The following is a 13,141-nucleotide window of genomic DNA, read 5'->3' as shown; positions in this document are numbered from 1 at the left end:
TTGTCCAGGTGGGAAAGGGCAGTGTGTAGTGCAATAGAGATTGCAACATCTGTGGATCTGTTTTGGCAGTATGCAAATTGGAGTAGGTCTAGGGTTTCTGGGATAATGGTGTTGATGTGAGCCATGACCAGCCTTTCAAAGCACTTCATTGCTATGGACGTGAGTGCTACGGATCTGTAGTTATTTAGGCAGGTTGCCTTAGTCTTCTTGGGCACAGGGACTATGGTGGTCTGCTTAAAACATGTTGGTATTACAGACTCAATCAGGGACAAGTTGAAAATGTCAGTGAAGACACCTGCCAGTTGGTCAGCACATGCCCGTAGCACACGTCCTGCTAATCCGTCTGGCCCCGCAGCCTTGTGAATGTTGACCTGTTTAAAGGTCTTACTCACGTCGGCTACGGAAAGCGTGATCACACAGTCGTCCGGAACAGCTGATGCTCTCATGCATGCCTCAGTGTTGCTTCACTCGAAGCGAGCATAGAAGTGATTTAGCTCGTCTGGTAGGCTCATGTCACTGGGTAGTTTGCGGCTGTGCTTCCCTTTGTAGTCTGTAATAATTTGCAAGCCCTGCCACATCCGACGAGTGTTGGAGCCGGTGTAGTACGATTCAGTCTTAGCCCTGTATTAGTGCTTTGCCTGTTTGATGGTTTGTCTGAGGGCATAGCAGGATTTCTTATAAGCGATCCTTGAAAGCGGCAGTTCTATCTTTTAGCTCAGTGCGAATTGTGCCTGTAATCCATGGCTTCTGGTTGGGGTATGTACGTACAGTCACTGTGGGGACAATGTCCTCGATGCACTTATTGATAAAGCCAGTGACTGATGTGGTGTACTCCTCAATGCAATCGGAAGAATATCCTGCTAGCTGAATATCCTGCTAGCTGAATATCCATGTCATCATTCAGCCACGATTCCGTGAAACATAAGATGTTACAGTTTTTGATGTCCCGTTGGTAGGATATTCGTGATTGTACCTCATCTAATTTATTGTCCAATGATTGTACGTTGACGAGTAATATTGACGGTAACGGCAGCTTTCCCACTCGCCTTCTGTGGATCCTTACGAGGCACCCTTCCCTGTGTCCTCTGTACCTGCGTCTCTTTCTCTTGCCCATAACGGGGATGTTGGCCTTGACGGGTGTTAGCAGTATATCCTGTGCGTCCCGCTTGTTGAAGAAAAATCTTTGTCTAATCCGAGGTGAGTGATCGCTGTCCTGATGTCTAGAAGCTCTTTTTTTGCCGTAAGATACGGTGGCAGAAACATTATGTACAAAATAAGTTACAAATAACGCGGGAAAAAACACATACTAGCACAATTGGTTAGGCGCTGCCATTTCTCTTGCCGCCATTTTACTATATGCACCTCTTCTGTGTCAGTCAGCCAAATGGAATCATGTCTCCCTGTCTGTCATGTCTTCCCTATATGCACCTCTTCTGTGTCAGTCAGCAGCCTAATGGAATTGAATCGTCCATTGTTCCTTTTTCCCATCTCTTTCCCTCTTTCTAGGCAGTCTCCTGCCCTGGCTGAACTGGTGTCTCTGTACGTGGGGCGGACTCACACCCTGTGGAGGGAGGGAGGGGTCCTACTGTGGTTGGAGGAGTGTGTGAGGGAGGTGTTACGACGAGTCGACACTAAAGACCCTCTGGTGGAGGACTGCCAAAACAAGTAAGAGGCCCTTGGACTCTAGACCACTGGCATTATTACCTTTCCAACCGTCCAAACTGTTCCTCGTTACCCCATTCACATCTATCCTCAAATTCACACTGAGTATTTCTGTTCAATAAGTAATATTCATTGATTCAGTGGAGCAATGTTCAATGTGGATTCCAAGCTTGCTGCCTTAAAATTAAATACAAAAGTAGATTACATTAGATTGTTTTTCTACCATTGTTCTACTCCACATTTCCAATGTGAAAGAAAAATGATAGAACATTTTCCAAATTAATAAAATATAATTAAGATGTCTGGATTGCTTATGTCTTCATACCCCAGGGTTAATACTTGGTGGAAGCACATTTGGCAGCCATTACAGCTGTAAAACATTTGGAATAAGAATCTACCAACTTTGCACCAATGTTAGGGCAACATGTATCCATTTTTTATTTTTTTATTTTTATTTCTCAAGCTCAGTAAATTTGATTGGAAGTCATTGATGGACAGCAATATTCAAATCTTGTCTCTGATTTTCAAGCAGATTTAAATTAGGACTGAGACTGGACCATTCAGGAACACTCAACACCTCTTGGCATTACAATTACGGCATTACAATTTCTGTAATTGTGCTGCTGAAATATAAAACTATACCAGGGTTATGTATTCAGAAGACTGAGACAGGGTTTCCTCTAACTTTTTATTTTTTTAACCTTTCATATTTATTTTGATCCTGACAAACTCCTGAGTCTCTGCAGGTGACAAGCATAACCATAACATGATGCTGCAAGCGCATAACTTGAAAATACAGAGGATAAACCACATTGCATTCACTTCACATATCTGGCATGTATGGCAATGTGAAAAGAATGAAGTCTGTGTTAAACAGTTCACTTCATTCATTCTGTTTGCAACAAGGCCGTTAAGTAATACTGCAAGACAACACGGCAAAGAAATGTGCTTTTTTGCCTAAATAAAAAATTACAGGCTTGGGTCCAATACAACACAACACAGAGTGAAACCCACTGTATTTTGAAGTACTTTTTTATTTTATTATTATTATTATATCGTTTTTGTACTGTTACCCCTTTTTTGTGATCCCGGCCGGCCAAACCCTCCCCTAACCTGGACGTCGCTGGCCCAATTGTGCACCATCTCATGGGTCTCCCGGTCACAGCTGGCTGTGACACAGCCTGGCATCTAACCCGGGGCTGTAGTGACGCCTCAAGCACTGCAATGCAGTGCCTTAGACAGCTGCACCACTCGGGAGGCCCCGGCCTATGTGTCTCTGACTTTGGTTTCCCCTCCTGTCTCCTCCACCCCCCCTAGGAGGAAGCAGAGGTACCAGAGTGCCCCCCTGAACATCCATCGCCACGTCATCCTGTCTGAAATTAAAGAGGCCACCTCCACTCTACCGCTGGTGAGAGACTCAGGCAACAGCCACTCTACTATACCCTGGTCACCAGTTCTGTTTCCGATTTAGCCCAGTCATTCATTGTCATGCTGTTTGTTGTTTGTTAAATCAGAAACAGATTTGGCAACCAGCTTTACTCTATTATTATGTCTGTGTCTCATATAGCACCCTATCCCCTTATATTGCATGACTTTTGACCAGCCATAACCCTGGTCAATAGTAGCACACAGTATATAGGGGAATAGAGTGACTTATCTAATCATAGTATAATTTCCTTACTGCTTTATCACATGATCATGAATGGTTGTATTCATTCATTCTGTACAATGTATATCCTGTATGTTTATAACATGAAACGCCCCACAGAGTAAATGTGGTTTGCGTGAGAGTAGCTACAGTACAGAGCATACCAAATTATGCTAAGAATGTAGTCCTCTAGTTGAAAGAGGGAATTAACCACTGGCATACGGCTTCCTTATTGGTTGCATGAAGAACCCAATCAAATATAATGATTGGACCTCCTCATCGAGAGCTCCTCATAACACAAACAAGATCAACGTTGATGTTTTGGATGCATGACAATTACATCAGTAACAGAGTGGTAGTGAGGATAGGCCTTCAGTATGTTTACTGTAATGGTGAGTTGTGTGTGTTCTCTCCCAGGAGGTGACCACTCAGTCGGTGATGGGGTTCGATCCTCTCCCCCCGCTGGACTCAGTGGCCTCATACACCCGGCCTGAGAGGTAACCCTCCAAACATGTCCTAACTTGTGTCATTATACATATCTTGTGCAAGGTAAGGTGCAGGTTTTTATATAGTTCACACAATATAGTTAAAGTCGGGAGTTTACATACACTTAGATTGGAGTCATTAAAACTCGTTTTTCAACCACTCCACAAATGTCTTGTTAACCTGTTAAGGACAGACTTCCGCTAGCGGAACGCCGTTCCGCCTGGGGAACCCCTAGCCAACAGCCAATGGCATCGCACGGCGTGAAATACAAAACCAACTAAAATACCACAATTCAATTTTCTCGAAAAATAAACTATTTAACACCATTTTAAAGACAAGACTCTCGTTAATCTAACCACATTGTCCGATTTCAAAAAGGCTTTACAGCAAAACCAAAACATTAGATTATGTCAGGAGAGTACCCTGCCAAAAATAATCACACAGCCATTTTCAAAACAAGCATATATGTCACAAAAACCAAAACCACAGCTAAATGCAGCACTAACCTTTGATGATCTTCATCAGATGACACTCCTAGGACATTATGTTATACAATACATGCATGTTTTGTTTAATCAAGTTCATATTTATATCAAAAAACAGCTTTTTACATTAGCATGTGATGTTCAGAACTAGCATACCCACCGCAAACTTCCGGTGAATTTACTAAATTACTCACGATAAACATTGACAAAAAAACATAACAATTACTTTAAGAGTTATAGATACAGAACTCCTTTATGCAATCGCGGTGTCAGATATTAAAATAGCTTTTCGGCGAAAGCACATTTTGCAATATTCTGAGAACATAGCCCGGCCATCATGGCTAGCTAATTTGACACCCACCAAGTTTGGCCCTCACCAAACTCAGATTTACTATAAGAAAAATTGGATTACCTTTGCTGTTCTTCGTCAGAATGCACTCCCAGGACTTCTACTTCAACAACAAATGTTGTTTTGGTTCCAAATAATCCATAGTTATATTGAAATAGCTCCGTTTTGTTCGTGCGTTGAAGTCACTATCCGAAGGGTGACGCGCAAGCGCATTTCATGACAAAAAATGTCAAAATATTCCATTACCATACTTCGAAGCATGTCAAACGCTGTTTAAAATCAATTTTTATGCTATTTTTCTCGTAAAATAGCGATAATATTCCAACCGGGCGACGTTGTATTCATTCAAAGGCTGAAAGAAAAAAATGGAGTAGTCTCGTGGACGCGCATCTCCAGTGTCACTGTTCCCAGCCTGACCACTAACAAATACTCCTGCTGTTTTTCGCCCAGAGACTGCAGACACCCCATTACACTTTCTGGCGCCTTCTGAGAGCCAATGGAAGCCTTAGAAAATGTCACGTTACAGCACAGATGCTGTATTTTCGATAGAGATGCTACAGAAGGACAATAAATTGTCAGACAGGGCACTTCCTGTATGGAATCTTCTCAGGTTTTGGCCTGCCATATGACTTCTGTTATACTCACAGACACCATTAAAACAGTTTTAGAAACTTTAGGGTGTTTTCTATAGAAATCTATTAATTGTATGCATATTCTAGTTTCTGGGCAGGAGTAGTAACCAGATTAAATTGGGTACGTTTTTCATCTGGCTGTGAAAATACTGCCCCCTATCCCAAACAGGTTAACAAACTATAGTTTTGGAAAGTCGGTTAGGACATCTACTTTGTGTATGACACAAGTCATTTTTCCAACAATTGTTTACAGACAGATCATTTAACTTATAATTCCCTGTATCACAATTCCAGTGGGTCAGAAGTTTACATACACTAAGTTGACTGTGCCTTTAAACAGCTTGGATAATTCCAGAAAATGATGTCATGGCTTTAGAAGCTTGAAGGTGTACCTGTGGATGTATTTCAAGGCCTACCTTCAAACTCAGTGCCTCTTTGCTTGACATCATGGGAAAATCTAAAGAAATCAGCCAAGACCAGCCAAGGTCTCCTAGAGATGAACGTACTTTGGTGCAAAAGTGCAAATCAAACCCAGAACCACAGCAAAGGACCTTGTGAAGATGCTGGAGGAAACCGGTACAAAAGTATCTATATCCACAGTAAAACGAGTCCTATATCAACATAACCTGAATGGCTGCTCAGCAAGAAAGAAGCAACTGCTCCAAAACCACCATAAAGAATCCAGACTACGGTTTGCAACTGCACATGGGGTCAAGATCGTACTTTTTGGAGAAATATCCTCTGGTCTGATGAAACAAAAAAATAGAACTGTTTGTCCATAATTACAATCGTTATGTTTGGAGGAAAAAGGGGGAGGCTTGCAAGCCGAAGAACACCATCCCAACCGTGAAGCACGGGGGTGGCAGCATCATGTTGTGGGGGTGCTTTGCTGCAGGAGGGACTGGTGCACTTCACAAAATAGATGGCATCATGAGGCAGGAAAATTATGTGGATATATTGAAGCAACATCTCAAGACATCAATCAGGAAGTTAAAGCTTGGTCGCATAATGGGTCTTCCAAATGGACAATGACCCCAAGCATACTTCCAAAGTTGTGGCAAAATGGCTTAAGGACAACAAAGTCAAGGTATTGGAGTGGCCATCACAAAGCCCTGACCTCAATCCTATAGAAAATCTGTGGGAAGAACTGAAAAAGCATGTGCAAGCAAGGAGGCCTACAAACCTGACTCAGTTACACCAGCTCTGTCAGGAGGAATGGGCCAAAATTCACCCAACTTATTGTGGGAAGCTTGTGGAAGGCTACCTGAAATGTTTGACCCAAATTAAACAGTTTAAAGGCAATGCTACCAAATACTAATTGAGTGTATGTAAACTTCTGACCCACTGGGAATGTGATGAAAGAAATAAAAGCTGAAATAAATCATTCTCTCTACTATTATTCTGACATTTCACATTCTTAAAATAAAGTGGTGATCCTAACACAGGGAATTTTTACTTGGGTTAAATGTCAGGAATTGTGAAAACTGAGTTTAAATGTATTTGGCAAATGTGTATGTAAACTTCCAACTTCAACTATATATACAGTGCATTCGGAAAGTATTCCGACCCCTTTACTTTTTACACATTTTGTTACGTTACAGTCTTATTCTAAAATTGATTAAATCAATTTTTTTCCCTCATCAATCTACACACAATACCTCATAATGACAAAGCAAAAACAGTTTTTTGACATTTTTGCAAATGTATTCAAAATATTAAACTGAAATAAACCATTTACATAAGTATTCAGAACCTTTACTCAGTACTTTGTTGAAGCACCTTTGGCAGCGATTACAGCCTTGAGTCTTCTTGGGTATGACGATACAAGCTGGGCACACCTGTATTTGGGGAGTTTCTCCCATTCTTCTCTGCTCCTCTCAAGCTCTGTCAGGTTGGATGGGAAGCGTTGCTGCAAAGCTATTTTCAGGTTTCTCTAGAGATGTTCGATCGGGTTCAAGTCCAGGCTCTGGCTGGGCCACTCAAGGACATTCAGAGACTTGCCCCAAGCAACTCCAGTGTTGTCTTGTCTGTGTGCTTAGGGTCATTGTCCTGTTGGAAGCTGAACCTTCGCCCCCAGTCTGAGGTCCTGAGTGCACTGGAGCAGGTTTCATCGAGGATCTCTCCGTACTTTGCTCCGTTCATATTTCCCTCGATCCTGACTAGTCTCCCAGTCCTGCCGCTGAAAAACATCCCCACAGCATGATGCTGCCACCACCATGCTTCGCCGTAGGGATGGTGCCAGGCTTCCTCCAGACATGACACTTGGCATTCAGGCCAGAGAGTTCAATCTTGGTTTCATCAGACCAGAGAATCTAGTTTCTCATGGTCTGAGAGTCTTTAGGTGCCTTTTGGCAAACTCCAAGCAGGCTGTCAGGTGCCTTTACTGAGGAGTGGCTTCTGTCTGGCCACTCTACCATAAAGGCCTGATTGGTGGAGTGCTGCAGAGATGGTTGTCCTTCTGGAAGGTTCTTCCATCTCCACAGAGGAATTCTGTAGCTCTGTCAGAGTGACCATCGGGTTCTTGGTCACCTCCCTAGCCAAGGCCCTTCTCCACTGATTGCTCAGTTTGGCCAGTCGGCTAGCTCTAGGAAGAGTCTCGGTGGTTTCAAACTTCTTCCATTTAGGAATGATGGAGGCCACTGTGTTCTTGGGGACCTTCAATGCTGCAGAAATGTTGTGGTACCTTTCCCCAGATCTGTGCCTCGGCACAATCCTGTCAGGGTTGTCCTCTCTAGGTGGCTCCTGAAACTGGATGTTGGCCAGCATGTCCCTCATGGCCACCATCAGACGATTTACTTCCTGGTTCAGCTCCCGACCCGCCTGAGCTACTTCCAGGTCATCCTGCGGCATCGGCTCACCCTGCAGAGACAGTGACTAGAGAGTGAGCAGTAATTATAATCATCACTGAACATGACAATATGGAAGTGTGTGTGTGTGTGTGTGTGTGTGTGTGTGTGTGTGTGTGTGTGTGTGTGTGTGTGTGTGTGTGTGTGTGTGTGTGTGTGTGTGTGTGTGTGTGTGTATACAGTACCTTCGGAAAGTATTCAGAGCCCTAGACCTTTTCCACATTTTGTTACGTTACAGCCTTATTCTAAAATGGAATAAATAGTTTTTCCCCCCTCATCAATCTACACACAATACCTCATAATGAAAAAGCAAAAAAAGTTGAATTTTTTTGTGTGTAAAAAAGAATGAGAATGATGGAGGCCCATGTGTTCTTGGGGACCTTCAATGCTGCAGAAAATGTTTTGTACCCTTCCCCAGATCTGTGCCTTGACACAATTCTGTCTCGGAGCTCTACAGACAATTCCTTTGACATTACGGCTTGGTTTTTGCACTGACGTACACTGTCAACTGTGGGATGTTACATAGACAGGTGCGTGCCTTTCCAAATCATGTCCAATCAATTGAATTTACCACAGGTGGACTCCAATCAAGTTGTTGAAACATCTCAAGGATGATCAATGGAAACAGGATGCACCTGAGCTCAATTTCGAGTCTCATAGCAAAGGGTCTGAATACTTGTGTAAAGATGGTTTACATGTTTGTCTAAACCTGTTTTTGCTTTGTCATTATGGGATATTGTGTGTCAATTGATGAGGAAAACAATTAATTTAATCAATTTGTGGAAAAAGTCAAGGGGTCTGAATACTTTCCGAATGCACTGTAGCTAGTTATAGAATGTGGCTCCTTCAGATCGCTAGGTTCTTCTCTATGTCTACTTGGATCAGCAATCCTGTCGGTGCCTCTGGACTGAAAACCAAGAGTCAGGACAGTATCTGCTTGTGTTTTCCTAAGCAGAACCAATAAAGCTTGGTTTGTTTCAGTCTACTTAAGACTGACTGACTGGCCCACTGGCCACTGACTCCATTGAGGATCTTTAATGAAGGTATATTAGATTAGAGTACAGTGTAAGGGGATGGTGGTGATCCATTTGTAATGTTCAGGAGTGTGGACATTGGAAGGCACACAGTTATGTAGACTGGGGGAGGTGAGTTAACCCTCTCTCTGTCTTTGCCAATGGTGGAAAATGCCATTTATGTACGTTTGGCATTAAGATTAGCCTTGATTTCACCCGCTTGCATCTCTCCTCTCAATGGTCTATCCCTGACACACCCTTCCTTCTCTGCCTCCCTTATTTCTCTCCCTCCCACATATCCCTCTCTTCAATCTCTCTCTTCTCCCCTCTCGCTGTCATCAGTTTCTGTGAAATAGCATGTGGTTACAGGAGTGTTGTTGGCTCCTGGGTGAGGCCTCTTTCCTCCCTTCTTGTGATAGCTGTTAACCAGCAGAGTCACTGGTGGATGGTAGGGAGGCATCAAACCATCAGAGAGGTGAATACAGTGACAACTAAAAACATGACAAATTGACCCCTAGTCAAGAGAAAGTGTAGTATTTGTTTTAAGTGGGGAAGACCTAATGTTCTGAATATTACTCTCTTTTGGCGGAGAAGTGTTTTGATTGATAAATAACTGGGGGTGTGTAAGTGGTTGAAGTAATGATTTTTATTAATGGGTGGGGGGGTTACTGGTTACAATTTAGCATTGGATCTGTAACCGCAACATAAAAGCAGAGCATTCTTTGGGTTTAGAGAAACTATTGGACCTACTTATCATGATCTACAGTGAGGTCCAAAAGTACTTTGGAAAGTGACACATTTTTGGAATGGTTAATAATACATTTATTTGTACTTTATTTCTGTTGGGCACACAATCTGAAACACAACCAAAACTAATTGCAAATACATCCAACAAGTTTGTAGTATTACAAGCTTGTTGCAGTCGTTGCATGTTATGAATATGGGACCAAATACTAAATTTTTGACTACTTTAATACACATATAAGTACATTTGTCCAATACTTTTGGTTCTCTAAAATGCGTTGACTATGTACACATTCCAAAGTGCAGGAGTACAGAGCGAAAACAACAAAACATGGACTGTATATGATGGTTGACATAATTTATGGTTATGGGAGAATCCTTATCAGCAGAAGAGTATGAGAAGCGTATTGCATGCTTGTGTTATCTTATTAGCTTTTCTCACTTGTCTCTGTGTTTGCAGGCAGAGTGTGGGAGCCTCCAATGAGAGCACCCTGTCACTGTTCTTCCGCTCTCTGCTGCCAAACTTTAACCTGCAGGTAAGTGAGTGAGCTAGGCCGAGGGTGAGCTACAGTAGAGGGGTGTGCAACCATGGTCCTCTGGAGCAGCAGTGTCAGGCAGATGGCTGGGTTCTTTCATTCAAGTCCGTGCCTGATTATTTAGATCTGGAAAACTCTGATTCCAATCAGTGACATTAATGGATATGGATTTGACAAAGAAGTAGCAGAGGAAGAAGAGGACATCAGCAGACACTGTGGTCCCTGAGGACAGAGCTGCATGCCCCCAAGCCTGGCAAATCTAAGAAAAGTTCCCCTGCTTCATAGAACATCATGACTGCTTGCCCTTTGACCCCAATGTCCCATCTTCTGTTAATGACTTCATAAACCCACTAGTGTCTGTCTGTCTGTCTGTCTGTCTGTCTCTGTCTGTCTGTTTTTTTAACATAGGGAAGGGACCTTGAATAAGATGGCATGGGAAACACAGCCTTATAATGATAATATAGCTAGCATCTCCACCGTGCCTTTCCCAATGGGAGACCAATAGGGAACATCAGCTGTTGAGGCATATGACCTCCCACACACGGAAGAGTGTAAAAAGAGATTAGAAAGATCACAGGATCCTTCAATTGGCATGTTGCTGCAGCAGACAATGAAAACATTCATAAAGTGTACCGAGAGTCAGAGAACCTGGTCTGTCTCCTGCTCAGAGTTCCCAGATTCCACACGTACACTAGCCCAGTTTGTTGCAAGGCCACGGTCAGCGGGATGAGACATCATAATGATCTCTAAACTTTTTTGTTTACATTTCTGGGAGTTCTGAGCTAATGGAGACATCCTGGGCTACTGTTGGCTCGTAGGGTTCTGACAGGATGGAAGGGAACATTGATTGGCTGGAGTTTGGGTAGCTATTCCCTAACACTCTGGAGGTTTCTAAATGGATTAACCATACGACTCATTTCATGCCTATTTGTGCTGTGGCCAAGCCTGAGAAAGTGCTTCTGAGTAGCTTCCTACTCCACTAGATCTACAGCAGCTTAACCACATTAAGTCTACAATAGCGTAACTTTGCCACAGAAAAACTGGTTCCTCTGTTGGAACTAACCAATATGGCCCATGAAGAACATGCTCTTGTCTTGAAATAGTGTTTGCTGGTGCGTTCTGGACACGTCCGAGCCATGTTGACCCATTGATGATGTTATGTAGTGTCTGACTCTGTGTTATCGGACATCAGATAGAGATCAATCTGATCACGATCTACAACCAACACTTTGTGACGAGGCATCGGAGGCCGAACAAAGTTTGGCTTTATCATTTGATACAGCACAGATCGTGGAGACAGGATGACGAGGCAAACTTGGCTTTTGGTACAAGAACTCTTGATTGACTCCGTGTTTTGTATGGTCTAACTTGATTTGAAACAGTTTACTGCTATGGATTGGCTAACATAGCCTCTCTTTGATGCACTGTTTTTAATGGTGCGTTACTTGAGTCCTGTTGAAGCAGAACAGACAACTGTTGCATTTCAAGAGAGAGTCTTGATTCCTCTCTGACTTAGTGTTGTCCATGGCAACCAACGAGGAGGGCATGTACTGTCCGCCCCATTGCCCCCTGCTTCTCAGGCAGAGTGGAGAGGAGGTAAAGAGTGGGTAGTGTCACACAGGGTGAAATACACAAGAGACAGATGGTGACAAACACCCCTGGAGAGGAGAGGATAAGCACTCAGTCTGGCACCAGCAATCAGAGGATAGCCTATATTTACACACCACATTGTCTCTCGTCATGTTGACCTACTTCAGAACATTCACTTGTCTATAAAAAAAGATCCACATGATCAAAACATCAATGGACAGTATACATGTGTGGGAGTGATTTTTACATTTGATAAGGTGTCCTACACTGACTGGCAGTGTGTTGCCATGTAACCTTGTGCAGTGGGATGCAACGTGATGTGAAGGAAGCAAACATCGTGTCCCATTTTACTCACTCCAATGCCCATGCTAGTTCGGAGTGTAGCTATCCATGCTAGTGATCAGAGGACATGCGGCTAATTGTAAAGATAATCACTAATGTGGACCACCAACCTGGGCGCTCCAGTGTCCTCAGGTCCTCCTGTGCCACAACTGGCCATGCAAGTTCCAGAAACACCCACTGACCAACAGAAGCACACATGCCCAGCGTTTTAGCCAATGCCCAGCGTTTTAACCAATGCCCAGCGTTTTAACCAATGCCCAGCGTTTTAACCAATGCCCAGCGTTTTAACCAATGCCCAGCGTTTTAACCAATGCCCAGCATTTTAACCAATGCCCAGCGTTTTAACCAATGCCCAGCGTTTTAACCAATGCCCAGCGTTTTAACCAATGCCCAGCGTTTTAGCCAATGCCCAGCGTTTTAACCAATGCCCAGCGTTTTAACCAATGCCCAGCGTTTTAACCAATGCCCAGCGTTTTAACCAATGCCCAGCGTTTTAGCCAATGCCCAGCGTTTTAACCAATGCCCAGCGTTTTAACCAATGCCCAGCGTTTTAACCAATGCCCAGCGTTTTAACCAATGCCCAGCGTTTTAGCCAATGCCCAGCGTTTTAGCCAATGCCCAGCGTTTTAACCAATGCCCAGCGTTTTAACCAATGCCCAGCGTTTTAACCAATGCCCAGCGTTTTAACCAATGCCCAGCGTTTTAACCAATGCCCTGCGTTTTAACCAATGCCCAGCATTTTTATGCAGCTAGTTTTAAACCATCTTGAGACTTATCTGATTAGGAAGAGGAAGAGGTGCAATTAGGA

General features: G+C 43.3%; 1 protein-coding gene across 3 annotated transcripts in view; it reads left to right on the top strand.

Annotated features, from left to right (window-relative positions):
- Positions 1–13,141, top strand: part of tcf25 (TCF25 ribosome quality control complex subunit) — a 34,012-nt gene that overhangs the window by 18,240 nt on the left and 2,631 nt on the right. For 2 of the 3 annotated variants that reach the window (XM_029721343.1, XM_029721342.1), the window contains exons 14-17: positions 1,507–1,665; positions 2,980–3,070; positions 3,728–3,807; positions 10,326–10,401. In XM_029721343.1, the coding sequence (XP_029577203.1) occupies positions 1,507–1,665; positions 2,980–3,070; positions 3,728–3,807; positions 10,326–10,401 (406 nt within the window). The remainder of the gene's footprint in view (positions 1–1,506; positions 1,666–2,979; positions 3,071–3,727; positions 3,808–10,325; positions 10,402–13,141) is intronic. The other variant, XM_029721344.1, reaches the window with a different exon arrangement.

This window comes from Salmo trutta, chromosome 29 (assembly GCF_901001165.1).
Source record: "Salmo trutta chromosome 29, fSalTru1.1, whole genome shotgun sequence".
Lineage (NCBI taxonomy): Eukaryota > Metazoa > Chordata > Actinopteri > Salmoniformes > Salmonidae > Salmo > Salmo trutta.
Note: the sequence above shows the minus strand (reverse complement) of the source record. Positions and strands in the feature narration are given on the sequence as shown.